The 27,873-nt window shown below is 46.3% G+C and overlaps 3 protein-coding genes across 4 annotated transcripts; 2 read left to right on the top strand and 1 right to left on the bottom strand.

Moving 5' to 3' along the window:
• Positions 1-3,819, top strand: PABPN1L (PABPN1 like, cytoplasmic). 2 transcript variants are annotated; one of them, XM_019619864.2, is made up of 8 exons: positions 1-140; positions 603-777; positions 1,258-1,366; positions 1,764-1,828; positions 1,976-2,082; positions 2,278-2,365; positions 2,452-2,597; positions 2,713-3,816. In XM_019619864.2, exons 1-8 carry the CDS (start codon positions 16-18, stop codon positions 2,750-2,752), a joined length of 855 nt encoding a protein of 284 aa, XP_019475409.1. In that variant the 5' UTR covers positions 1-15; the 3' UTR covers positions 2,753-3,816. The 2 variants fall into 2 exon arrangements, with proteins under 2 accessions (XP_019475409.1, XP_019475408.2); XM_019619863.2 differs by having other exon boundaries at positions 35-140; positions 1,252-1,366; positions 2,713-3,819.
• Positions 3,820-4,813: 994 nt separating this feature from the next.
• On the bottom strand, positions 4,814-7,392 carry TRAPPC2L (trafficking protein particle complex 2 like). The gene is made up of 5 exons (XM_003214182.4): positions 7,309-7,392; positions 6,666-6,838; positions 5,842-5,929; positions 5,652-5,731; positions 4,814-4,993 (listed from the first exon to the last, which is right to left on the bottom strand). Exons 1-5 carry the CDS (start codon positions 7,339-7,341, stop codon positions 4,948-4,950), a joined length of 420 nt encoding a protein of 139 aa, XP_003214230.1. The 5' UTR covers positions 7,342-7,392; the 3' UTR covers positions 4,814-4,947.
• A 6-nt stretch (positions 7,393-7,398) lies between these two features.
• On the top strand, positions 7,399-27,771 carry GALNS (galactosamine (N-acetyl)-6-sulfatase). Its single transcript, XM_019619862.2, has 11 exons — positions 7,399-7,531; positions 10,993-11,116; positions 12,309-12,383; positions 13,395-13,497; positions 16,283-16,426; positions 18,083-18,149; positions 18,313-18,440; positions 19,467-19,606; positions 20,766-20,869; positions 26,726-26,862; positions 26,947-27,771. The coding sequence occupies exons 1-11, from the start codon at positions 7,442-7,444 to the stop codon at positions 27,008-27,010; spliced, it is 1,176 nt and encodes a 391-aa protein (XP_019475407.1). The 5' UTR covers positions 7,399-7,441; the 3' UTR covers positions 27,011-27,771.
• The last annotated feature ends 102 nt before the right edge of the window (positions 27,772-27,873 follow it).

Raw genomic sequence — 27,873 nt, 5'->3', positions numbered from 1 at the left:
TGTGATTGGCTGCTGATGTATGAAAGTGGCGCTCCGGCGGGAAAAGCGCACGTGGCGGTGGCGGGTCGGCGTGCAGCGCTGCTTTGCTGGCGTCGGGCGGCTCTGCGCAAAGAAAGCAGCATGTTTGCGGGCAGGGCGAGGTGGGTCTGTGTGGTTGGGTGTGGGGATACAGCTGGTGGGGGGCACTGCGGCTGCCCAGCGGTCTCAGAGCCGAGGGTTTGTCCCTGAGTTGGGAAGCTGTGAGCTTGCTCTTATTGGGTTGGGGCGGCATGCCCTGCTGCTTTCTCTGTTTGTCCTCTGCTGCCCTGCCACACGTGAGGCTGGTGCTCGTTCCTGGCCTTTTGACTCAAAGGAAGCTCCCTTCTGCAGTTTTCTAAGCTGGGCAGTGACAGTGAACCGGAGAGCTCTCAGTAGTGCTTATTGCTGCAGCAGTGGGGTTTTGTTGCAAGCATACCTGCAGAATTAAGAGCGAGCAGCTTTGGAGGTGGTTGCTTTTCCTTCTGCTGGAAGTACCCTGCAAGCTTTGCCTGGTTAACATCCTGCTTTTGTTTCTGTGTTGAACGGCTGTTTGTTGAGTTACTTCTTGCCCCTATTTTGCCCAGCCCTCTCTTCTTGGACTCTTCTGGGATCTGGTGGCAGGACCCAGCATCCATGGCAGCAGGGGAGGCATCCTGGGATGTGCCGGAGGTGGCAGCTCTGCAGAGGGCTGCGGATGATGACTCAGACCACAGCCACCCAGAGGAGGACAGCTTGGAGGAGCTGGGTGTGCAGGACCCTGTGAGTGTCTGGCTGAATGTGGGATCAGTTTTCCCCTTTTCTATAAGGAAATAGGAAGCCTCCTACATCTCTCTTTAAGTGTTTAAGAAAATTAAGAGTGATTTTGGGCTCCTGTTGTTAAAAATCCCTGAGCTGAGAAGCGGGAAATTGAATAGTCACTCTCCTGCTGTTTGCCTTTCCCGGTTCAGATGTCTGCTTGGCTGGGCTGAAGTCAATGGCTCCTGCTCACCACTAGCTTCAATCTCTGGTTCCCTCTGGCATTTCTGCTGCTGGGACACCTCTGTTGCAGCACTGCTTCATGGGCAAGCACAAAGTAGGAAATGTTAACTGGTTTTTCTCACTAGTGGAGCTGGGAGCTGAACTCCTTTTACTTGAGGCTGTTGTCCCCTGTCCCTAGCCTGGGAGCCCATTGCTGCAGCACAAGGTGGGGAGTGGGTCTGTACCACGTGCTGCTTGCACAAGCTGTGGTTTGAGTTCCAGGAGCTGGAGGCCATCAAAGCCAGAGTGCGGGAGATGGAGGAGGAGGATAAGAGGCTGAAGGAGTTGCAGCTGGAGGCTGAGAGCTGCCTCCTCATGGGCTCAGAGGCAGGTATGGGCTGTCCCTGGGTTCTGCTGTGTTCCCCAGGATCGTGGGGTGTCAGTGGGGCTGGGGTGTGCTGCTGTGCCCCTATGGGCAGCCCCACACCAGCTGGGACCAGGCACTTGACATGGGACAGGGAGAGGGTGCCAGGCACAGCATGGTGTGCTGTCACATGTCTTATCCACCTCCCGTGTTTGCAAGTTGAGATGCAGTAGATTAATTAATTTCAGTGAGGTAATTGCGTTGAGCGCCTTCAGGTGCTGTGAAGAAATTGCCTTGTGTTATTTTCATGCAGAGAGAGATGGGGCAACAGGTGGAGGAGGAGGCTGAAGTGTGGGGCTGGGGATGTCCAGCCTCTCGCCCTCTGCAGGGCTCCCCTGTGACAGCACAGCCTCCATCTCTGCAGGTCTGTTCCAGAGGACGACCGAGGGGAAGGTGGAGGCTGACCAACGATCCATCTATGTGGGCAATGTAAGTGAAGGCTGTGGAACAGAGCCCAGCCTGCTGCTCCTCGTCTGGCAGATGTGTGCTGTGATCCCCAGCAAGGGGACCTGGCCTCTGCCCTGCAAGAGGCTGGCTGCTCCCAAACCCGATGGAACACGAGGGCTGTGGCTGCAGGTGGACTACGGGGGCACGGCAGAGGAGCTGGAATCTCACTTCAACAGCTGTGGCCGGATCAACCGTGTGACCATCCTCTGCGACAAGTTCTCAGGGCATCCCAAAGGGTCAGTGCTGGGTGCATCCTGTGACACTGTAGGAACAGAGCTTTTGCTTCCAAAAAAAAAGACAAGGCATGGCTTGAGTGTTTGCAAAGGCAGGGATTTATTGTCCCCTGTGGGGGCTGGGTTGCCTTGGGTGGGGATGCTGCTGTCCCTGGAGCTGGGCAGCATCCCCAGTGCTTTGCTCCCTGTTCCTGGCAGGTATGCATACATCGAGTTTGAGCAGAAGAGCTCTGTGAAGGCAGCGGTGGAGTTGGACGAGAGCATATTCAGGGGCCGTGTCATTAAGGTCAGAGCTGGGCAAAGCCCTGGGCCGCATCCATCCATCCCAGCCCTACAACACAGAGCTGGTGCTGAGCCCCCGCTGCCTTCCAGGTGCTGCCCAAGAGGACCAACATGCCTGGCATCAGCAGCACCGACCGTGGCGGCCGCCGGGGCCGCTTCCAAGCCCGGGGAGGGCTGATCCCACGCTGGGGGTACTATGGGGGGCAGCCCGTGAGGCTGCGGGGGAGGACGTACAGGTGAGAGGCTCTGCATTTGGTTGGTGGGGCTGAGCAGGTGGCCCTGCTTTTAGGCTGCTGATGCCTCGTGCTGAGCAATGCCCCCGAGCTCCAGCGTGGTTCTGTTCTTGCCTAGGGGTCGGGCCAGGCTGCTGCCTTGGTATTTCCCATACTAGAAAGGAAGACTGCGCTGCCCTGGAGATGCCAATGGGACCGAAGAGATGGGATTGGAGAGATTTAAAAACAAACAAACAAACAAAAATGCCTACCCAAGCCAAAAAAAAGATTAATTTTAAAATGCCATCTGCCTGCCCTGGGGATTACTGGTGGCAGCTGAGTGCTGTGCAGCTGGAGCTGGGCGCGAGGGGGAAGACTGGATCTGCTCTGTTGGCATCCCAGGAGCCATCTCCTTATCTTAGGGCTTGTTTTTAAAGGGAAGACTTTATGTTAAAAAGGGCAGGCTGGGAGACCACCGTTACAATGTGAAGATCTGCATTGCAATCTGTTTTATTATGTAATTCTCACGCTAATCTTTCAGGATCCTTGGTTAGGATTCTTCTAGCCCAGATGAACTGGCTCCGAAAGCAGCTTTTCACAGCTCGGGGCACTGCCAGACTAAGAATCCCACTGAGTTTTGTTTTCCTTAGGATTTCAGGATATATAGATGTATATTTTAAAGCTTGGGGCCTTAACTCTTGTGTTGGTTTTGCACTTTGTCCAGCGTGGGCTGTGCTGCTGAGGCTGGCCCTGGTTTCTCGGTCTGAGAGACCCTTGGGCTCGGGCTTCAAAACTGGCTTCTTCAAGGGCTTTGAGCTTTCCTTTAGTAGGTTTGTCAATTAGAGAGGCTTAATTTTTAATAAAAACTACTTTGGAGTGTCTGGATTGCTTTGTGCTGAGTTGAGGAATAGGAAATGCTGAACTCTTGTCTCTGTGAGTGAGAGGAGTGAAGACTTTTATAGGAAACTTTCAGAATAGCAGTGTACAGCTGTGCCTTGTTTAGATGGTGGGAGAGGCTCAGATGCTTTCATCTCTCATTATTTGACAGCTTCTTGTTGATTAAATGTATTTAAGTTCTGTTTGAGAAGGTATTGTAAATGTCACTTATTTTTAAAATAAATGATCCTGCTGTGTGAACTTCATCTGCAGTGAGACCATGCTGGCTGTGTGCTGATGCTCTGCACTGACCTGGCTCTCTCCAGGTTTCTTGTATCCTTTGGAACTGTGTGGGGTTTTTTTCCCCTTGCATTTCTAACTGACCAGGTGCTTTTCTAGTCTTTTATGTATAAATAGCTGCTCTTGGTTTGATACTCTATAGTTAGAACAGCTTGGAGCTGCAGGGGGAGGAGATGCTAATAGATTAGTTTGGGATGAGCCAGGCAGCTGTGCAATCCTGATGTCTTAATCTCTTGGCATGATTTATCCCAGCTGCACTACCTGTGCTCCCTGACCTAGACCAGAAATACTGCTGTGTGTACCAACCCTGTTTCAGCGAGCTGCAAAGTGTTAATAGAGCAAATATTGTCAAATCCAAGTCACCTATGCATCTGCCTCAGAAGGCAAGACGAGTGCAGGACTCGAGCAGGTTCAAGGTGCTGTTTGGGGCCAGCTGTTCACTGTCTGCCAGTGTTCTCAAGTACGTCAGCACTGTTTGTGGTTGCAGAGACCTGGAGCCTTCAGCTGGCTTGTGCTGTTTTCTCTTTCCAAGAACTACTGGAGTAAGTACACACAGATCAGAGTGTTCCCAGTAAGGAGAAACAGGGCGAGGAGACCAAGTATGTTTGAAATAAGCACTGCTTCCTGTGTTCCTGACACAGCAGCAAAGGGGGCTGGCAGACAGCAAAAGGGCTGCTGCTGCTGCTGCTGTGCTCCTTTGCATCAGAGGAAGTGCTCTCAAGCACCAGCACTTCTGAGGAGCAGTGTCACTCTCTGTGCCTCTCAGCTGACTGAAATCTAGGCTGACCCTAATAATAATAGTCTCTTAGCTGTCTCTTGTGCAGCTGTGCTTGCTCTAATCACAAGCACAGTGGGAACTGCTGTCTTTCCACAAAGCCCAATTTCTACAGAAACATCTGAGTTGCAGAGGAGCACAGCTGCGTGCTTTTCTGCAGGGAACAAGCCTCATCTGATGCTGCTGACCTTCCTGAAGGAAGAGCTCTTGCACGCTATCTGAAGGCACAAGAGAAGCAGAACAGTGACTTCTGTGCTGTATCGGGTTTGCAGGAGTAGAGGCACATGCAGAGCTTGCAGGTGTCAGGTTTATTTTACATAGACTGAAAATATTACACAATGAAAGCAATATATACATCACGCTGTAGGCACACTCCTGTACACAGGGACTGTTCTCAATGCCTGGATCAGACTGGGCAGAGCCTCAGCACACCTGCATCATCATGGAGTTCACCATATTATCAAAAGCCCTAGGGAAGGAAATAACACAGCATTAAAGGAAGCAGCTAGTTCTGCACACCACATCTCTAAACAATACCAGTAGCTAGCAGTGCTTCTTATTGGTTAATGAGCTGGCTTTCCTCAGGCTGAATGCATGGTTTCACTCTAGCTACAGCATGTTCTTTTGAGTGAATAATGACTTTAATTAAGCTGAAGTAAGGACAGGTCTTCTCCTGGCCAAGTCTTCTTGCCTAAGCAATAGCAACTCACATTATTCACATTTCCTGGGAGATTTCAGTTTAGAAATAGGGAGCAGTAGCCCTCACAAGAGGAGCTGTGTGTGGTGAGGATCTCAGCCATCCTTATTCAAGGAGAAACCCTGGACAACTGCAGTTGTTTATTCTCTACATACCTGCAGGGAACTTCTATCCCAAAGACTCCTTTTTCCTGAGTCAAAGTCTCTAACATCAGTGCCAAGGTGGGAGAGAGATAGTTCAGTTGAACTTCTCAAGGGGCTATCAAGAATTTCCAATTATGTGGTAATGACCCAAAGACAATACAGCTGTTTTCCAGCTAAGTGATTACCACATACATTTGAACTGCCCAACCACAGGGATTCTATTCCTGGTCCTGCTGCATCACAGCTGCAAGTCCCAGAAAGATGACAAAGGTGGTCAGTGCACTTACCTGGAATGGATACGGTCTCCTGGGTTATAAAAGGGGTTGCACATTATGTCTGTATAGGAATTATGCAGCTTTCGGAACATCTGAAAAGGGATTGTGGTTTAATTAATCTCTTTTTGCTTCTCAGCACTTTATGAATAAGCGGAAGCAGAAGAAACACTGATGTAGCAAACTGCTGATTTCCTGCACTTACACTGCGGATCTCATTGTCCCGGAGTGCTGTGTTTGAAGAATCCACCACCATAACAAACTTCACCTTCGAGTTTGTCACGTAGCCATATCTGTGCAGCTGTTAAGGAATGTGTTATGGAGGCCAGCAAAGCTAATCAAACAAGGCTGGAACGCACTCAAAAAAGCTGATAAAATATTGTGTTCTTACTGCACTCAGAACTAGATGAGGTAAGACAGACATCAGGTTGCTCCCCTTTCTCCCTCATGCTGCCACTTTTGGTAACTCCAGATCAAGCTCGCTCCTGTTCTGGCCAGCAATGCGAGCCTTGCACTTCAGAGGCAGTCTCCCATTAGCTGCTTTGGGTTTCTTCTTAAGAGCTGTTTCGATGACCCACCTTATCTATTGTCATTCGGCAGGCTGCAGTCAGAGACCTGGAGATCCTCTAATATCACTGTGATCTGGAACTCCAAAAATCAATGACCACTTTATGAAAACCCAGAAATCAGGTCTGTTAGAGCAGATGACCTCCATCTGCAGGATTCAGAGAAAAAGCCAGACAGTGCTCCAAAGGGCAGCTCTGTGACTCAGAAACATTGGGATAGCTGCTGAGCTGAACAAGGGACCGAACCCAATCCTTTATGTAACAAACTGAGTCGCAAACGAGTCTGTGCTTCTGCTACTGACTTTTATGTGGCACCAAATGGGAAGAGAGGTTTCCCATATGGAGCCCCTTGCAAGGAAGGTTATTAAATACACTTGGAGACAATTGTAGTGAATGTCAAATACCAACACCTGTGAGGATGTGACTGTAGGGTGACCACACCTCTCAGACATTACAAAGATACACTTTGTAGTCTTCAGTTGGGTAGAGGAGCCCTAAATAGAGCTCCCTCTGATCTACCATAGCCTTGCCCATGGCAGAGATCTTCTCGTCCACGACGTCCAGGGAAGTGTGCACGGTATAGTGGAACTTGAGCTCATTTTCTGTTGGAACACTCCGGATGTAGAGCGGGTAGTTCTGTGGAGGATGATAAATTATGCCAATGTGGACAGATCCTGCTCCTGTAATCAATGGCTAACACTACTGGAGTGCTTTCACCCTAAGCTTGTCTTGCACCCAAGGCCAGCCCGTCCCTTTTACCTCCCACAGCACCTGCAGAACAGCCCTGTCTCCATACACAGCTGGGCACTTGCACAGACAGCACCCACAGCTCAGCACTCTCACATCAGATTTCCCTTTTACTCGGGTCTGTCCCCACGGCTCTGCAGGACAGCCCCTGTCCCAGCGGCAGATCTGTGCCCATCTCTCTGCAGGGTGCTCCCCCAGGACCGACCTCCCCTCCCCGTCTCTCTACCCAGCCCTATCGCCCTCGCTCCTGACCCGCAACGCCAACCTGAGTCCCCGCCCTGCGCACGCCCCTGTACCCACGCCTTGTTCCCCTCCGGCCCCCCACAGGACCCCTCACGCCGTGCCGGCCTCGCCCCCACCTCCTTGGCGATCACGGCGATGCACACCGCCATCTTGTCCCCGCCTCCTCTCCGCCTGTGTCACGTGCCGGGGGAGGAGATCACGTGACGCGGTCACGTGAGGGCTCTGCCGGCGCGCAGGGCGGCGGTTGCCATGGCGAGAGCGGTGCTGGTGCCGCTGTGGCTGTGCTGGGCCGCGGGCTGGGCCGCGCCGCCCAACGTGGTGCTGCTGCTGATGGACGACGTGAGTGCGGGCTGGGACACCTGGGGGGGCACCTGGGCTTGGGGGACGTTCCATATGTCCCATCATCAGAGCGGAGGCTGGTGTCACCCAGCAGGGGCCTACTGGGCTGGGCGGTGTGTGGGGCGGAGCGGCTGTGGTGCTGCGAGTGGCACTGAGGGGACAGGGAGCAGCAGGGAGATGGAGCTCGTCCTTAGAGAGGCGCTTCGGGAGGGCTGCGGGGTGAGCAGGGCCCTGCTGGGCAGGCTGTGAGCATCGGTTGGTGGAGGGTGGGGCCCTCAGAAGCCCTCAGATTCCCTCTGGTCTCTGGGGAATTGGGTTGGGAGGCTCAGGAGTTCAGCAGGGCTGTGGACTGAGCCCCAGCTTGCTTGAGTGTGTCCTGTGATACAAGGTTGGGGTTTTTGAACAGGTTCAGCAGGTTGGCGCCTTTACCCTGCTGCTGGCTTGTTCTCTTCAAGCAGTTATAAAGGGCTGTGGATGGGACGGATGAGATTTGTGTTTTGAGAGCGCCTTGCACGTTTAGTGGGCCTGGTGGTGGGTGGGGTTGGGCTGGATGATCTTAGCAGTCTTTTCCAACTTCAATGACTTTATGATCTATTTGCTTTCTGATGTTCTGTCTGACCACTACTTCAGAGCAGGTCTCTCCCAAGTGCGTGCGTACAAAATGAGGTCATTTTGTATCCAGGTTTTCATACGGTCCCAGGTGAACCTCCAGGTTCAGCAATTTGCTGCATCCATTCCCTCTGTCGCTTGAGCAGCGCATGTGGGACAGCACGTGGATAGGGTCTGTGTCATGACTCATGGTCAGAGGCCTTGGGCACAGTGATTCAGACACTGCTTGTGGGTTGGCAGGATGGTCTGGAAAAGTTTGAGTGAAGTTTGTGACTACTTACTGTGAGAGCTCTCACAGTAACTCACAGGGAGTTGATTTCTTTCTCAAGGAAAATAGCCCTGGGAAGGACAAGGGAATGGTTTTAATCTGAGACAGGGGAGGTTTTGGTTGGATATTAGGACGAAGTTTTTCCCCAGAGGGTGGTGAGGTACTGGAACAGGTTGCCCAAGGAGGCTGTGGATGCCCCATCCCTGCAGGCATTCAAGGCCAGGCTGGATGTGGCTCTGGGCAGCCTGGGCTGCTGGTTGGTGACCTGCACGTAGCAGGGGGTTGGAATTGGATGATCACTGTGGTCCTTTTCAACCCAGGCCATTCTGTGATTCTGTGATTCCATGATTCCTGTCCTTCTGAGGTTTTATGTAAAAGCGGAGACGATTTGAAGTTGTTCATGCAAGCCTCTTTTTGTTCCTTGTTTGTGGATTTCCTGCTGAAAACAAATGAGATTTCTCAGGTCTATAATGTCAAGCCTGAGTATAGGCATTTTGGAAGTGGTGCTTACATACATACCACCTTATCAAGAAGTGTAATCACCTTATCAGCTTGTTCCTAATGACTGAGTGATTAACTCCACTATCCTTGGCAGAAGAGCACATTCATTAACTGGTAAGTGTTGGAAGGTGGGATGTTTTTGGTTTCTCCCAACACTGTTGGAATTATTGCTAAGTTAAGGCTTGGCTTTCTAACCTACAAAAATAATTGTGTCAGTTCCTTCCAGTACCAGAGATGGATGCAGAGGCAAGCAGCACTGAGTAAGGTGCAGCCTCAAATATAGGCAAACTCTGATACCTTGCAGGAAGTGTTTTAAAAACTCAAATGTTCCTCCTGAAAAGCTGAACAGAAAGAAAACTCAAGTCGTTAAACAGCAGCTATGATCCCGGGTTGAATAAATCACAGATACAGAAGTGCATTTGTTTTCAGCACGGACTTGAGTTGCTGCCGTCCTCCTGCTTTGCTTGTCCTCTTCCTTTCCTGTCATCCTTCAGATGTGCTTGGAGTAGAAGTGCATTGTGTGCTGTCCTAAGCTCCTCAGAAAGCTGCTGAGGGTGGGTATGTGACTCAAAGCCTGCTGGGCTTCCTTCTCCCACTTGAACCTGCCTGTCTTGCTGTTGTTCTCGTAGTGTTTCCATGCTCTTGTATGAAATAATTACTTTTTTAATGGCCAGTTTAGCCACTGGCAGTCTATCTTAATTTTCCATTCAGGAGTATTTCCCCCCAAGCAGGGATTTGTAATTTTGGAGATGGAAGCTGTGTGGGACAGCAGTGATCCCATTCTGGAAGTGTTGGTACAGCAGAAGACGCGATGAGGCACAGATCCTGCCTCGAGTTTCTGTGAACTGTTTATTTATTTATGTGCTGTTCATTACAAATGCATCTCCACTGTTTTTTTCTTTTGATCCTTTGGCTACTTCTGTGTCACTGTGTGCGAATGAGAGCAACTCAGCATTCCTTTCTTCTTTCTTTCGTGGTGGTAAAGATAATGAAGAGCTGAAGACTCAGGGCTGATCTGCTGAATCCATTTCGGTCCCACATCCTGGTGTTTGGTGGTGCCATTTAATTGCTCTTCACTGAAAGTTCAGCAACCTGCTCTGCAGCTCTCCAAGCACTCCTCTTTTCCAAACCACACTGCTGCAGTGCAAATGGTAGGCTCTCAGATGGGACCAGACAGATGGCTTTCTAAGGAAGGAGATGCATTACACCCTCTGTATTAGTTGCTCACCTGATACACATCTGTATTAGAGAAAGCTATTGCCTTTTTTAAAGCGCAATATAATCTCTAGCAACCCTGGCGCCTAATTGCTCATTAAGTTGTTCCCTTCTAGAACCTTCTGTTTTAAGTCACTTACTTTTATTTGTGTTATTACCAGTAATAGTTTTCAGCAGTGAATGCAGACAGCATGACGGTAATTTTACAGCTCTCCTGGATGGGGACTTTGCAGCCCCACTGTGCTGGGAGGAAGGCACAGACCCAAACCCCATTGCAAATAAGCAGACTGACACATGATGCCTCTGGCAGGTTTCTCTCCAGAGCTTGCTTTTCAAAGAAACATTTTCCTGCAGCACTGAATTCTGCTTTTGAATTCAGACCTTTTCTTTGCGTTAATAGTTGTGTGTACATGGATGGAGCAGACTGAGAGGATGCAGGGGTCAAAGACACTCAGCTGAGGGCTGGACAAGTTGACTTGCAGCTGTGTGACACCACTGAGTGCGTGCTGTGTGATGTCCTCCCTGCTGTGTATGTGCTTGCCAGTCTTCAGGCTCTGGAGTGAGAGTGAAGATATGAGGGCTCCTAACCTCATTCTGCTACAAATGTTTTCATGTCCACTTGAGCACAAGCAAGTCGTTTCACCTCGTGTGTGCCTCAGTTTCTCCTATCACAGTGAAAGCTGTGATAGGGCTGGGGAGGATCAGTTTTATCACGGCTGTGAAGTGCTCCCTGAGCAGGAGGGAGATGAGCTCTATAAAGGTTTAGAAAGGAAAGGATAAAAATAAAAGTTTTATGTGAGCCCAGAAGCATTGTCATTTGTGGAAGGGTAGAAGTACTTTCACATCTTGTGGTGTGTTCTTCTTGCAGATGGGTTGGGGTGATTTGGGAGCTTTTGGAGAGCCTTCTAAGGAAACTCCTAACCTAGACCAGATGGCTTCGGAAGGGATGCTTTTCCTGGATTTTTATGCTGCCAGCCCCCTCTGTTCTCCATGTAAGTAAACCTGAGCTTTAAACTAGCACATAAGAACACCACCTTCTGAGATTGGGATGTGTGCCAGCATCTAACATGAACTAGCAGCCAAACCAGTGATTACCCTCAGGGCAGAGTTTGGATTTGGTGCTTTGATCTTGTCTGTTGCTTCTTTTTTATTTATGTTTTGATTGCAAAACCATCAGTCTTAAGTTCTTTCAAAGCAGTATTTTAGTGATCAGATCAGTTTAGCTAAAGGACTTTATAAAGTATTCTGGTTTAGTATTCTAGGCTCGTTTTTCTTCTTATTTTGGGGCAAGCAGATAAGGCATATCTAAATTGTTGCTGAACAAAAAAAGTCCGTAGTTTGTCTGATTCCACTGCTTTGGTGAGACTTTTGTGCAAGGAATGGCAGCATGTTGTGTCCACTTGTTGACCCTGATGTCTAGCAAGATTACTGGGGAAGAGACAGGAGAGAAACATTTGAGTTTAAGTGGGAAAGGTTATTTATTTATAATCCTTCTTGTTTGTTTGTTTTCTATGCATTTCCCCCCAGGCTTTACTAGCAGTCAAGAACCGAAACAAAAATGAGGAACAGGGCGTCTCTGTTTGGATTTTCTTTTAGGAAATCATTTGTCAGTGTGCTCATGACCGTCCTTCCTCAGAAGAGGCACTTAGAATACAGCAGAGTCCCACTAAGTCCAGTGGTACTTCAGCATGTGTTTAAACATCTATTTAAATGTTACCTGAGTCAGGACCTGGCTTCTATTGCCAAAGTTGGACAGCTTCTTTTAGTTCACTGTTTATGACTTTTGTTCAGGCTTAGCCTTAAGCTGGGTTTGTGGTAGGATTTCCTCTTAACTACCTATGCCAGGTATTCCTTCTTTAATTGCTGAGATAGGAGAGCTACTGTGCTTACTGCTGGAATTAATTGCTTTTCAGCAGTGGGTAAACTAATATAATAGAGTGGTGACATTTTAATCAAGCTTGTCCTGGAGTAATTCCAATTGTGTTGTGTAAAAACGTGGCTATCTCCATGGCTCACTGAGAAGGGGGGTGGCTGCCTGCTCTAAACGTGGCTGGCCCGAGTAACTGGCTGTGTCTGAACACCAGTGTGCTTCGGTCATCGTGCTGTCCTCAGTCTGAACGTGGTAATACTGACTGTAAGCAGAGGGTGCACCTAGAATGAAATGATTTTTGTTTGTTTCTGCAGCACGGGCAGCGCTGCTGACGGGTCGCCTCCCAGTCAGGAATGGTTTTTACACAACGAATGCACATGCCAGAAATGGTACGGACTTCATTCCTGCTTCCTTTCCTGATTTCTTTCTCTGCTTTGCAGGAAGTTTTGCTTTGCACAAAGGCTTGCCATGGTTATCTTCTTAAGAGTCTTCCATGGTAACACAAATAGATTACCGTGGTAATAAGTGTGAAATGTATTATTTCCTCCTCATCAAGCAGAAAACCTTCTCCTTTGAGGAAGCACAAACAAGGCTGGTTGATCCATTTGTTTCTGCTGGCTGAAAAGTGTTTCCTCTGGGCAGTGGAATTGGTGTCTGGTTAAACAGAGGCACGTGGGGTGTGTGTTAACAGCCAGAGCAAAGTGCAGGCTGCTCACCGTTGCATTCGCTGTGGTTTTTCTAACTCTTTCAGAAAGGGCCATTTTGTGCCTGTGCTGCTTCCAGGAAGGAGCAGCCGTGCATGATGTCTCTGGGTTGATTTTGGTTCCTGAGTCACAGATGCTGTGTGAGGCCAACGGGCAGCAGCTACGTATCAATTCATGCAGTATCAACAAGCGTGCTCTCCACCTCCATCCGCACCAGAGTCACACCTTGTATTCTCAAGGGCCACAGAGGGAAATGCCATTTCCTTCAGCTCCTGTGGTCTGAGCCAATCTGTCAATCCTTTGATTTAGGAAAAGAAACCCCTTCATTTTAGGCGACATACAGCAGGTTTGCAGAAGTAAAGGCAACTCTGCTGGACACCTGAAGCATTTGTTTTCTGTTTGATCCTCGCTCCCTTCTGCCCCTTTCCTTTCCCTTTCAGCTTCTTTCTGCAATGGCAGCCCCCCTTATTTTTTTTTATTGGAGAGGAGTTCTCTCTTTACTTGAGAGATTATTTGCTAAATCAACTTGCCCCTTTCATCTCTTGCACTGGGAAGACTTCCAAAGAGTGATAGTGCTGGAACTTCAAACTAACTGCTCTTTCTGATCCAGTAATAATACTTCTAATGATGGGTGGCTGTGAGCTGTTTGCTGTCATAATTGTAAGAGTCACTGAGGTTTGTGTTTGTTTTGCACAGCATACACACCGCAGGATATAGTAGGAGGAATTCAAGATTCTGAAATACTGCTTCCAGAGCTGCTGAAGAAAGCTGGCTACACCAATAAGATCATTGGCAAATGGTAAACTTTTTAAGATCTCTTCCTTTGAGACTTGTAGGTGTGTGTATGTGTGTCATGAAGGAGCAGCAGGACAACCTGAATTGGAGGAGAAAGACATCTGAGCTTCAAAACAGGCTGCCTTTCCAAATCTGTGGTGGATCTTCGCTCCTGCTGTGATCAATTTCCGAATCGAGTGTTAGCATTACAAGTACATACATACATCTGTACATGTATATGAACCCTGCAGCTCTTTGTGCTTTCATCCGTGTACCACGCTACTTAATTACATCAAGAAGTGCCAAGATGTTCTGTTGGAGCTTGCCTTCAGCTCCTACGTGCTTTTTATCTTTGTCCCCTGCTATAAGTCGTTCTTTTTTTTAGTAGACTGAATTGTGCAAGCTTTTTTGGGAGGCCGGGGAGGGGAGAAGTGTATGGTACAGAAATAGAGATACAGATGCTTGAAGATGAGTGGATTGAAACCAGAGCCACGCTGGAGCCTGTTCACTTAGCGTAGGAGATGAGGGTGGGTGGGGAGGGACTTGGCCAGGGTAGCTGATACTACCAGGTGTTCTAAAAGAGCCAGGGATCTGATCCAGTGCTCTCTTCATGTCGTGCTTTGGCTTTGTTGACTTTCAAGGGAGTACAGCAAAATCTTAGCAGATGTTTTGTAATGTCTATGAAGAACTGGGAAGGAAAAGCCTGAAAGGTATTGTGGAATCAGTGGTGTAGGAGTTGAAAATGGTGCATTTGTAACATTGAAATTTTGAATGTGCTTGTGGGCTCTAATGGAATCCCACAGGGCCTGGAGATCTCTGATCACAATTTGGAAGAGTGCTGTAATAAATAAATGTATAAATAGCAGCTTCAGAACTACACAGACCCCAGCCAAGTACTGCTTGGTTAACAGAGTAATTGTTAATGAAGAGACTTCAGACAAGATTAGTGCTGGGAGGGGATGCTGTTTAGAAAAGTAATGGGATACATTTTCTTTAACAGTTTTGCTAACAAGTTAGAGGAGAGCAAGATTGGTTTGCAGTTGGATTCACCGGTACTGCTGGAATTGGAGAGAAAGCAAACTAAGCAAAGACAGTGAATTATTTATTATCACGAATCCAAACAGCAGAGTGGCCGTGAGGAATCGGATCAGTGGGCTGAATGCAATAAGATACAGCTCAGTGCTAATAAATGCAAATTCATACACCCAGGGAAAAGAAATAAACAACGCAGATACAGATTGGTTCCAGGCAGTTATTTGGAAAACAGCAAATCTGGAAGGACCTGCAGCTGTTAGCACGAAGCAGACTAAATACCAATGTGCAGTGCACTATCATTACAGATCCAGGAACTGTTGTACCAGAGAGGATTGGGAATGATACTGTGCAGCAGCACTCTGGCATTTGTGAACATCACCTGCTTTGTAGAAGAGTGTTTGGAGGGGAAAATAAAAGGTGTAATGCAGTAGTTCAGTTGGACTTTCATTGTAGTCCCTGTAGGATTTCAGGGCTTTTAGAGGTTTTGAAGTTTTCCAGCAGATTTTATATTCTTTAAACATCCCTTTTAAAGCTTCTCAGGGTAACGGTGAGTTCCACAGTTTAATTGGATGTTTGCAAGTCAAGTATTTTCCATGAACACTTCAGAATTTGTTGCATTTCATTAAATATCCTTTTTTTTGGTGTGTGTGATGTGAAAGGGAGAGAACAGTCCACCTTCTGCATCTCAGTGATTGTTTTATGCCTCCTTCATGTCTCTTCTTTTCCTTTTTCCTTTCTAAGTTCTCTTGGGTCTCTCGTAGAGCAAAATGTTTTCTCATGTCACCTGTTATTCCCCAGGAGTAGCTTTGTAGCACTTCTATAGAGAGGAGGAAAGGGGAGAGTCTCGTGTTGAAGGCTTGCAGTTTTAGTTACATCACTGAGATACTATCATAGCTGGAATGATGATTATTTTATGCTGCAACTCATTTTGGAATAGCTCAAAATGACACCGTGGATCACTTTATTCCAGGTAATGCATTTTATGTCCCTTATGTTCAGAAAATGTGCAGAGAGGGATGACACAAAACGGACAGGTTGCAGATGCAGACTTGTGAGTAGAAGCTGGAATGATTAAATAAACATTTAGGTACAAAGATCTCCTTCAGAGATTGGGAGAGGATGGGCGTTCTTTATCTCTGAGCTGGAGAATTTGCAGTCAAGAAGCAGGAGATTAGACAGGAGCTTTAACTTGAAGTTAGGGATGGAGAGTTTTCAAGCAGAGTAGTAGAATGCAGCTGTCATCAGTGGTAGCTAAATAGGTTTTATGTTCACTTGTGCACGTCAGGAACTTGTTCTCATTTACATTCAGGTCTCTCTGTACCGTTTTGGCAAAATAAAGACTCCATAAAAGGAATGCAAATGTAACGGTACGTTTCATCAGCTCTGTCGTGGGTTTTTTATAGCCCAGTGGTATAAAAGTGACTTGTTTTAGATCAGAATCCTTAAGCAAAACATCATGTGCGTCTCTGCGGTGGCTTTGGGCACTGCAGTGCATCAGCGCAGATCATCAGGACAGCATGAGAGAAGGCACCAATAGAAGGCAATAGTGGAAAGCAGGGTGGACAGTAGGCTGAAATGGGATATATGTAAGCACTGGAATAGCTCTGCATGGATCCATTTGTGATCAAGACAGTGCTCTGCAGTTGTTCCTTTGATTAAAATGCTTGAAGTTTTTCTTCTTAGGCAAAGACTGTTTTCTTGCATACCATTCTGGTGAGACTACAGTTTGCTTCAATGCAGTAGAATTTTAACTCATCTGTTTCTTTTGTTCCTAGGCATCTGGGTCACAGGCCCCAGTTCCACCCCCTGAAACATGGTTTTGATGAATGGTTTGGATCCCCAAACTGCCATTTTGGACCTTATGATAACAGAGCACTCCCAAATATCCCTGTGTATAGGGACTGGGAAATGATTGGCAGGTAATTCAGCTACTTGCCTGCCAGTTGCTTTCAAAAACATTACCCAGTTGCTGGGAATGTTCTTTTCCTTGCTCTCTATGCTGATGTTTCTGTGTTGGAAGACAAGAGCTAGCACAGCAAACCAGTACCAGTGGAAAGGGGTTGGCAGAACCAGAAGCTGCTTCAGAATCAGGCAGAGTTGCAGGTCTGGCTGCATGGCCAGTAGCTTGGAGGTACTTCAGCCTGTGTGGAGGACTCTTACAGCATGTCAGGCATTAGAAATGTCCTCCTTCGGCGTGTTCTGAGATGCTTAGTGCTGAAGGCCTGTTTGCTCTGCAGCTCAGCAGAATGCTGATGCAGAAAAGATATTTGTAAACGTTGATGAAACACAAGAGTAGCAGATGAGAGCCCAGCCCAAGGCTGGTTTCATCTATTGTGCTCTGCAGTGACTGTCTGCAGCAGTTACTTACAGAAGAAAACAGATGTGGAATGGTCTTTCTTGTTGTCCATCTTGCTGAATGGAAGACTGTGCTCAGGTCTTTGATTTAAATGGCTACTGGCTTAACATCCATGAGCAAATCTGAGGTTGGCCAATATCCAGCTGTGGATAGTGATTTCCATTGGAGTTAAGACAGAGAGAGGGAAAGCCTTGTGGGGAAGTGCAGAAGGCAGACAGAAGCAAGGTATAGATTAACTGTCAGGAGCCCTGTGAACTTCACATCTCAGAAGACCTACTTCTGCAGCACTAGTGCTAGGCTTGGCATGGCAGAAAACACCTGAAGTTCACTCTAAACACATGAACTATCTTTTGCAGGAGTCCCGTCTCCCTCAGCTCTACCTGACTGTCTAAATTTAAAATTCAAGCTCGTTAAATATGAAGTTAGGTGCTTGATTGTGGAGATTAATAACAGCCCGAGCACTGAGGCCAGCCTGCAGGTTGCATGCAGCCCATCTGTGGATCACGGCTGCTCTGCAGCACCTCCCAGAGATGTTTGCTTATCCTGTTGCGCCCGAAGGCTTCCTGTGATGATTTCATTCCACTGCTTCTCTTGGAAACTGCTTCCACTCAGTACTGAAAGGCTGCTTTCTTCCTCCTCGCCTTGCTTTGTAGTAACCTCTTCTCTGTTTGTGCAAGTGTGCAATCTGTGCCATTTCTACTATTTGCTTTTGTGCCCGGTGTCATCTCTTTTCACTCGCTGCTATTCTCATGAGGACTGCCACCTGCCCTTCTCTGCTTAATTGCTGTCTGGAGATACGTCAAGGACAACGTGTTTGGAGCAGCCCACGTAGTGATTCCAGGGTTGCTCTGTGTCACTGGATGTTTTTGGGTACTTCTAAAAATATCACTCACATCCATCCATCACACCATCCATCACAGTGGTGCCATGAGCTTATTATGTGTGCTACCCCTATCCTCATAGCTCACAGTGAGCAATCAGTGGCTCAGGTTTGTCCAAATCTTGCAGTTGTCATTAGTTAGAATCTGGTCGTTTCACTGCTTTCTACCATAATTAGAAATATGATGACACAGCTTTTATTATCTGAACAGAGTTGGTTGGTTACCTAACTGAGGATTGTACCTGCAGTCACCTGCTGTGTAACTAATGGCATGGGAAGCTTTTTTGTGCTGTATATTCCTTTGGATTAATTCCTTTATTTCTCTCTGATTCTTTATAGATACTATGAAGATTTCAAAATTGATCTGAAGACGGGTGAAGCCAACTTGACTCAGATTTACCTGCAGGTACTGTTTATTTTAGTGCTGGTTTTCAACCCACAGTGACTTTATGGTTGTTGTTTTTGTTTTTTGTTTTTTTGTTTTGTTGTTGTTGTTGTTGTTTTTTCTTTGAAGAGACCTAGATGACAGAGGGTGATTCTGTTACATTCATTTTTATTGTTGTTTACAGGAAGCTCTCGATTTCATTAGCAAGCAGCAGGCCAGCCAGCAGCCTTTCTTTTTATACTGGGCAATCGATGCTACTCATGCTCCTGTTTATGCTTCCAAACATTTCCTGGGCACGAGTCAGAGAGGACGGTGAGTGTTATTTTTGTGTGCTCTTTTTTTTTCTTTTCATTTTTTTAAATTAATACCACATGCTGGGGGAAATGTTAAGCCTCGGTGACATTCATTACATCATAGTATCATAGTCATAGAATGGCCTGGGTTGAAAAGGACCACAGTGATCATCCAATTCCAACCCCCTGCTGTGTGCAGGTCACCAACCAGCAGCCCAGGCTGCCCAGAGCCACATCCAGCCTGGCCCTGAATGCCTGCAGGGATGGGGCATCCACAGCCTCCTTGGGCAACCTGTTCCAGTGCCTCACCACCCTCTGTGTACTTACATCCAAATACATAGATGGTTGCTCAAAAGTATATGTGCTGAAGTACGTGAGCATGTGTTCGTTAGTGAAGACTTTGCTTGGGTTGTTCTTTAATATTTTTGCTGTAGTAGTAAATGAAGATCACACAACTAAAATGGGAGTGGGAAGCTTAAACTCCTTTGCCAGTTGCGTGAGTAATGAAGTGCTGTATGTGGCATTATGATTTCTGGAAAGCTTTTGCATGATTAGTGTCTGTTTTAAAGGCTTATTAATCAGAACAGCAAGTAGAGAAAAGCATGCTGTAAACACAGTTTACAGGAGGCAAGAGTAGCTCTGCAGCCACGATGAGCCTTGCTTCTCAGGGTGCAATTTCAAACCAATATCCATAAGCAAAATGGAGGTATTACCTTTAGGACTATGGCAAAAGGATATTGCCTGTGTCTGAGAACCTTGATAGCTAAATGTTTATCAGTTCTACTCTCTGTCCAGGAGTGGCTCAGAGCTGAGCAAATTCTGCCTCTTAATATCCAAGAGAAGCTGCTCTGGGCAGGTATGAGACACAGGCTTTGCAGTGACACTGATAAAACTCTTATTACAGTACCTGCTGCAAAGTGTTCCTTTTCACAGCACAGGTTTAAACTGCGTTCACTTGTGGCATTGTGGCTTTTTTCAGTATACTATACTGTGTGAGTCTTTTCCTCTTGCTGTCTTTAATGTTTTGCATCTACTTTTGCTTCAGATATGGGGATGCTGTGCGGGAAATTGATGATAGCGTTGGAAAAATCCTAAAACATCTTCAGAAGCTGGGTATCAGTGAGAACACTTTTGTGTTTTTCACCTCTGATAATGGGGCTGCTCTCATTTCAGCTCCTAAACAAGGTGAGCCTCAAATGAACAAAGCTGGACTGGAGTCGTGAACTCAAGGCTTATCTCTCTTCCCCCTCAGACATGGAGAAATCTGTACCTGGGAGTTTCCCTTATCCTCTTTGCAATTAGGTGGAGCCTCAGAGTTCATAGCGCTCACATTTAGACTGAATTCTGCTCACATTTCTTCCTTCTGGGGGCTGTTGGAGGAAATATCCTTGGCTGGGTGGATTTTTTGCTGAACCCAGTGTAGCTGGTCACCTGTATGCATCTCCACTTTGCACTGACAGAGGTTGAGTATTTTTTAATTTATTTAGGCCCAAGCACAATAAAATTTTATTCTCTGTCTACCAGATGTTTATTTGAGCATCTAAGTAATTACAGAGTTCAGGAGCCCCTTCTTCTTTAACTCTCTTCAAAAATATCAGGAAGAAAAACTATTTTTGTTTTCCTTTGTTTAAATGATCGTTTCTCCCAGAGTCATTGCAAATTGATTTTATAACCCACTCTCTTCTATTTGGAGGCAAACTGTCTCGTGGTTATTAGACCACAGAGCAGGGAGTATCCTGAGCTCTGATGTCAGCTGAGCCACTGTGTTTGACTTTGTGTGACCTGGAATCAGCCTGTTTGTTCTTCAGTAAGCTCTGCTGCAAGGGTGGGTTAAAAACGCAGGCATTCCTGCAAATCACTTGCAATATGCGAGAGAGAACATTCAGGGAATGTATGATTACTTCTTTTGTTCTCATATCTGCATCTAATGCTGCTCTGATACTGTAACAGGTTGTGAGGAGAACACTCTATCTTGTGAAGGTGTTAGATTTCTTTAAATCCCTATTTCTTCCCTAATTCTTTAAGTTGCAAACAACAGTTAACATTCCTAAAGGGAAGGAAATGTCTCAAAGTCTTACTGTGTTTTTTATTCTTTGTTCAGTAGATAGCAAGTAGTGTTTAGCAGTCTGTGTCTCTCTGAACTGAAATGACGCTCCTAAAATTCATCATAAAAGGATTTAAAAAAAACAAATACAAACCACAAAATCAACTCTGGATGTATTATTTGAAGAAGGATTCATGCAGAAATGGGAATTTGTTTAGAAGTAGCCTACACGTTTCCTAGTTGATCATGTCCCTCTGTTGTATGGTATCGGGGGGTTTGTGACTTTGTTTCTTTCTCTAGGAGGAAGCAACGGTCCTTTTCTCTGTGGCAAACAAACCACCTTTGAAGGTGGCATGAGAGAGCCAGCTATTGCGTGGTGGCCTGGACATATACCTGCAGGAGGCGTGAGTATCTCTCAGCAGCTCTGATCAGTTTTGAGTGGACTGAAGCGAATGGAATGGGCTTTGGGTCAGACTTTTCGCATTTCAGTCCTGACACCTGTTTAAATAAGGAGCTGGTGGCTGCTTCTACAGTGCCATTCCTGTTCATTATTGCACATTTGCAGCTGCTGTGTCTGTGATCAGCACTTCTGAGAAGCACCATGTATTCTGGCCTTTTTGTCTTCACAGTTCAAGCCCTTGTACTCTTTTACAGTAATTTTAGTGGGTTACATATTTGAACAAATTGAAGTACAGACACACACTTTTACATCCCAGTTTAGAGCACGAATGTCTTGCCTGTGCATGCTCTCTGCACTTCAAAGTACCAAGTGGTTTGACCCTCGCAGCTCCTGCTTTGGTGTGTGATGAAAGTTCCACTCAGGGAGGTCTTGATATCAGAATATTGCTCCTATCTGCCTGTACACAAATTCAGATACCATCACTTCAGAATAATCCTCTGGTGACACTGCCAGCCTCTCTTGTCCCAGTTCTCATTAAAGAAAGATGCAATCAATTCTTCTGCAGGCAGAGTTCTTAGTAAATAATACAGATTCCCTCCCCTTTGTGAGCATCTCTTATCCCTGAAGAAAGTGATACTTCATTAACTGGGCACTGAGCTTAAAACTGCAAACTATTCATAAATAAAACATTTTTCGAAGTTGCATTCCTTTTGAGTGGCTTAATTGAGTCAGGATAACAATAATTTACTGTTTACATTTAGGAGGATGCCATCAGATATCTTAGATCCGCAGCTGAGGGCAGAAGGGTAGTTTGGTTTCATCATTTTTAAGGAATTCACAAAACCTACTTGGGATGTTTTATTATTATTTTTTTAATTTGAAATGAAAGCAGTCTTTTTGTTTAAATTTAAACATTTCCATAAAGTCTTTCCAAGCCAAGTACAACAGCCTGGGGCTAGCATAGGAGAACATGAGACCGAAGCTGACTGTTTTGTTTTCCACGTCCAAACTGAATAACATGCTAAAAGTAAACATGCATTATAAATGGGAACAAGTAAATACTGAATTTAAAAATTCTTTCCGTTGTAGTAACTCCAATGATAATTAGGAACACAAGCAGAGAAATCTGGAGGCCTGTTCATTTTCTGAGCGTAACGTGCTGGTACCACACTCGCAGTGGTGGCACTGTGTATGGAGGGTAGCTTTCTGTGGCCAGAAGCAGTCTCTGTAGCCTGGTGTGATGCGTGGCTTCCTGCCTGAGCTTACAGCTGAAGCTGTGTGAATTTCTGTGAGCAGACATTTCAGAGTTAATGTGTCTGCACACGCGGGTGGACCAGCTGACGTTGTACTGCGATGAGCAGCTGCGTGCTCAGCAAGCTGAAGGGTGTGCTGAAGGTGTGTTGGGCAGGTGTGTGCCCAAAACCCCCTCCTGCACCACCGTTGATGTCATCCTTGGCACTTAAGCACGTGCTTAAATCCAAATTCTCCTTATGCTGGGCTCCAGTCTGGGGCCGTCGGCCAGATGCCTGTGCTTGCAGGTGTTACAGCTTCACTTGGGCACCCTGAGAAGCCTGTTCTGAACAGTGTGCTCAGGATGTGTTGCTTTGCTTTGAGCTGAACCCCAATACGATGCTGCTGCCGATAAGTATGTGACAGCCACTTACATGTCTTTTCTGCTTGCATTCTTGCCTTCGAGGCTCCAGCAGTGATACCCACAGGAGCACTGACAGCAGGTGAGAGGGTTAGCATTGCTTCTGTGAAATATGGCTTACTCTGTGCAAGCATGTAGAGTGCCTGTAGTTCCTGCTTCGTAATGGCCTCTTTGGACATAGCAAGTTGAAGAGACACGTGTTTACTAGTATGCTTTTGGCTTCTTCTTGATCTGTTAGAGTCTGTAGCTTCAACATCATCTTGACTGTGAGTCTTGTGTAGTCCCTGTAAAACATGGAAAGACTGCTTCCAAGTGTCTCGCCGCACTCTCCTTTGAATGAGTTGAAGGAAACAAAGGCTCGGGTGCCCTGAAGCAGAGGGCTTCCCAGGTGTGCCAGAGGGCCTGCTCCTCCATCCTGTGCTGGATTGATTGCTCTGTTCCAGCCACGGAGGTTCTGCAGAGCAGGCATTGGGCCAGCAGCCATCTCAGCTGGCACAGCTGCAGCCAGCAAAAGCAGCCGTGTGCCTCTGGCCTGTGCAATCCAGCTACTGGCTGGGAGGCTCGTCCCGCTGATGGACTCTGGCAGTCTCTTCATCATCTTATTGATATCTGTGTTTTGTTCGGTTTCTGTTAAAGGGCGCAGCTTGTTTAAATAAAGGAGCACCTTTTTACATCAGCAAAAGAAGTTATGTGACAGGATTGCTGGCACTTGACAGGACATCGATAGAGGCTGGGGTAATTGGTGTGGCTGGCTGATTCGCAGTTATTTTGGGGAGAGGGCTGCCTTGGGAGTCTGTGTTGCTCTTGGCATCAACATTCAGTAATTCAGGTCCCCCATCAGGAATATTTATTCGCAGGAAAACAGCCTTTCTGCAGTTTCTTCCTCAGCGATGTTTTCCAGGTGAATTCACAACAAATCAGCATTTCAGCATTCCCCGCATCACATCTGCCTTCTGGAAGGATCCAGCTGGAAAAAGAAAAAAAAAAAATCATATTCTGTTGGTATTTGAATCCTCCTCCTCCTCTCTTCCCTCGCCCTCCTCCCTTTCCTCTCTCGTGCCTGCTTCCTGAAGGAGAAAAGAACATATCAACCCAAAGACAGCATTGCAACCTTTTCTTCGCTATCTCCCATGGGGCGCAAATTGAAATTGAATTAGACAGGGATATCAGGTCTGCTCGCTGTGATAACTGTAAAAGGATTTTATTTAAAAACACCCTGACATTTGTTCACCCAGTTTCAAATATTTAGCTTTCCTCCTTTCCATTCCTGGCGGGGGCGACTTTATTAATTGTCGCCTTTGATTCAGAGTTAAAGCTTGAAAGCACTGATAACAGCACTGGTGACTATTTCTTCTAGCGACGTGGCCCACAGCAAAAGGATTTCATTTTCTTAAAGACGTTCTGTGTATACTGAGAGTTTATTAAAAAGAAGGGGGAGGAAGAAGGGGGGAAAAATCCGTTCTTACGTGCGTAATACCGGCTGTTTCTCGCTGATACGAGCAATATCTGATCTCACTCTTTCTTATATATTATTTATTTTCTCTGGGCTGTTGCCCTCTCTGGATTTTTCTTTCTTTTCTTTTTTTTTTAAAAAAAAAAAGGGTAAAGGCAACTAGAATGAAAGAGCACTGTTGACAGGAGAAAATGGTAATTTTTTTATTTTTCTCTGAAAATACTTCAAAGTTTTATATAAATATTAACCTTTTTTTCCCCCCCGTTCTACAGCGCGGTGCTGCAGAGCACAGATAAATCCAAGTGGCTGTGGCACGGGCATTTAATTTCCTTAAGAAGTTTTCTCTGCTTCATGGAAAAATGTGGTCTGAGACCAGAAACGTAATTGGATGATTAAAGAGAGTCATCTACATCTGGTTATGGTTAATAAGGAGCGGGTACAGGGAGGCTGCGGTGGCCCCACAGGGTTGTCACAATGCGATATATAAATTAGGTGATATTAGAGGCACGAGGCTCAGGTCAGCAGCTGCCTCTTGCTGCTTGTTATCAAAAGATTGAGGCAAGGGGATGGAGTGACACCAAGAGAAGTGACTTTTGGATTTGCTGTAGAATTGCAAGGCCTCGTTACAGAAAGCCTCGGACTCTGTTCTGCCTGCCTGGCATGGCAGGAGAAGGGAGCAGGCGTGTGCCACATCTGCTTTGATTGGACTCTGAGCTCTGCACGTGCTGTTCTGCTCACCCCACAGCTCTCTTAAGGCTTGCTGGAGGTAAATTAGCCGGCAGATGAGCCTACAAGGGACTGAGCATCTCTGCTGAGATGCTGAGCTCTTGTAATCCCCTTTGACCTCAGGGAGAGAAGCTTTCCCAGCATCGGTGGCTCATGAATCTGTCCAGCTCTGGAAGGAGCGAGCTGATGCTTTTTGGGTTGTTGTTTTTCTACCTGCCTTTTTTTAGTATTTCAGTATTTTCTGTATGCACACACAAGACCAGAGAGGAGCCTCAGTGAGGGGACAGTCCTGGGAGCATCCCAATGCCATGAGTTCACAGCTTGCCCCAAGCCTTCCCCAAGACCTGTTGATTGCACTGCCTTCCTGGGCGAGGGTTTCTGTGCTCAGGGCTTCTCTTTAGCAGAGATCTTTGCACCTTATTTGCTTCATAAGAGTTGTGAGAAAGCATTCTTACATCCAGCATTCATATTACGTGTTCCTGCCAACACCTTTTGATGAATGAAAGCCATTACAGTTTGAAATTGCTGTAATCAAGTAATGCGATATTGTAATGTTAAACTTGTAATCACTCCTCTGCATGTTGCTTTTTCAGTTCTTTTGATGTGTTTTTAACTTGCTAATTCTTCCTGTAAGTGTTCACTTTTTTCAGCTCAGCTTCTTAACAAAAGTCCCAGTATCCCAGGAGAAATAGCATTTTCCCTTTATTTTCATTCCTCAGGAGTGAGGGAACCAAAATCTTGCAAGTATTCATTTACCATGTTATCATTTGGCATCTTCTTTTGATAATTAGCATGGCCTTCCAGGCCGAGGGTCTGTCTGGGACAAGAAGGAAGATTCTGAGATACAAAGACCTTGACAGTGACAGCACTGTGATGTTCACACTGACATCAGCAAGCTGGGACGTGGGCTTTGGTCACAGTGTGCTTCTGAAGTTACCACTGTGAGCTTGTATCAGAGGGCAAGAAGGGCTCTTTTCACATCACATCTTGTGCTGGTGCATCCTGGTGCAAAGCATGCTTGCTCTTGGTTTGAATCTGTCTGCTTCAGTGTAGTGTTCTGCTGGCTAATTAAACATCCCACAGCAGCTAACTGTAGCTTACCCAAGGAGGATGGGAGCAAAGCTTCAGAAGGGATCAATCAGAGGAGAATTTTAGGTTTTTAGAATCACAGAACGGCCCAGGTTGGAAGAGATCTCAAGGATCAGGAATCTCCAACCCCCCACCACACGCAGGGCCACCAACCTCCCCATTTCATCCCAGCCCAGGCTGCCCAGGACCCCATCCAACCTGGCCTTGAACACCTCCAGGGATGGACGGGGCATCCACAGCCTCTCTGGGCAGCTGTTCCAGCACCTCACCGCTCTCATAGCAAAGAACTTGAATAAGACAGATAAGCATGGCTTCCAATTAAAGAAGAAAGAAAAAAAAAAAAAAGGAACAAATAGGACAAAAAACAAAACAAAACAAAAAAAATGACTTTAGCGAATCTCCCTTGGAACCAAAACCAGATGTTTTTCTCCCTTATTAAAATATATACTAAAAATACCACAACTTTACAGTTCTTGAATTGTTGGAAATGGTTTGCAGATGAAGTCATCAGGCTCTTTTTGTTGTTATCCATCTATTCCTGTGCTTTCTGTGCACTCTGAGGATATTCTGGAATACAGAAATGACCTGGGGAGGGAACAAATCAAAGACTTTTTTTTCTTTCTTGTTTTAAGTGCTGATTTTTCAATCCACAGATGACTCAGAATTTGTTAAATGAGGTTGAACTGTGGGAAAAAAAAAAAAATGCTCCTTAGAGTTGGATACATGGAGAGAGGAATGAGAGGGAAAAGAGAGGAAAATGGAAGTGGGGAAGTATCGATCATCTCCTTTATTATTCTAACGTGAGGTTTGCTGCAACAGTAAAGAGGTGCTCTTAAAAGTGAGGTTCAGGAGCAGTGCTTTTGCTTTGGAGGAAACCAGCCTCCTTCTGTATGGCTTTTACTGAAGGTCTTTTTGCAAAAGCGTTTCTGTTGATGTTTCAGGTCAGTCGTCAGCTGGGCAGCGTGATGGATCTCTTCACCACCAGCCTCTCCCTGGTGGGTCTGCAGCCTCCGAGTGACAGACAGATTGACGGCATCGACCTTTTACCTGCCATCTTGCAGGGCAAGCTAATTGACAGGTTGGTTATGAGCCCGGAGCTCTGATCCTTGCCTCCAAACTGAAGTGGTGCCACGCTTTGCCTCTTTTTTTTTTTTAAATCAAGTTTACAGAAATATTTTATAAACTGGACGGATGCATCTTTGCTCCTGGCCGATGAAGTGAGGTAGCACCAGAGCTTTACCCTGTGCATTAATCCTCTGCTGGAGCAGGCAGAGGTGAGATTTCCTGACACACGACATACTGCTGTACAATGGAGTCTGGGGACAAATGCAAATGTCAGGGGGTTAGCAGGGATCCTTGGAACAGCATATGGCAACAAGGGAGATAAAAGCCTGCGAACTGTAGCCTGGGTAGGGGAAAATACATTATTTATTACTGGAAAAAACATCCAGGAGTATATTGGCTGGTTGCAGAATATAATTCTAGTTTGAGAGAAGCTGGAATTAAAGGCTGGACTGCCGCAGGTGAACCAGAAGCCAACCTCTTCCCAAGTCCTTTTATAAAGGCATGCTTGAATTAAAGAGCTGGGATCCTTGTGGGCATGCAGGAGTACTGTTTGGGTGCAGATTTTGACAGCAAACATCCTTGGCTGTCACTGGAAGGCCTGGAGGTCAAGAGAGGTATTTTTGTTGAGATTTGGATAATTTGGCAGCCTGGGAAATCCTGAGTACAAATATATTCTTTGTCAATGAGACAGCAAGCAAACATCCACATGCAAAACATACTTGAGTTCTTTTCTGTGTTGGATGTGAGCCTTTGTTCCACAAATTGTTACTTATGTGCCTGTTAAAGCGAGAAGTATATGTGCAGCATTACCTGAGAGCTCATCTGCTGCCTGACCTGAGGTGCTGCAAGTCCTGCAAACACAGCCTGTTACTTTTGTGGAGCTTTCTTATGACACCAAAGGGAAAATAAAGGAAATATCAGCAACCCATCTCTTACAACAGTGCCATTCATTTTGCAATAGTAATTACTCAAGGTCGTGTGATGACTCTTTTTTTTTTTTCTTATTGATTTCTTTTTTCTTTTT

The sequence above is a fragment of the Meleagris gallopavo genome, chromosome 13 (genome assembly GCF_000146605.3).
Source record: "Meleagris gallopavo isolate NT-WF06-2002-E0010 breed Aviagen turkey brand Nicholas breeding stock chromosome 13, Turkey_5.1, whole genome shotgun sequence".
In the NCBI taxonomy this organism is placed as follows: Eukaryota; Metazoa; Chordata; class Aves; order Galliformes; family Phasianidae; genus Meleagris; species Meleagris gallopavo.
This window is presented reverse-complemented; position numbering and strand designations above follow the sequence as displayed.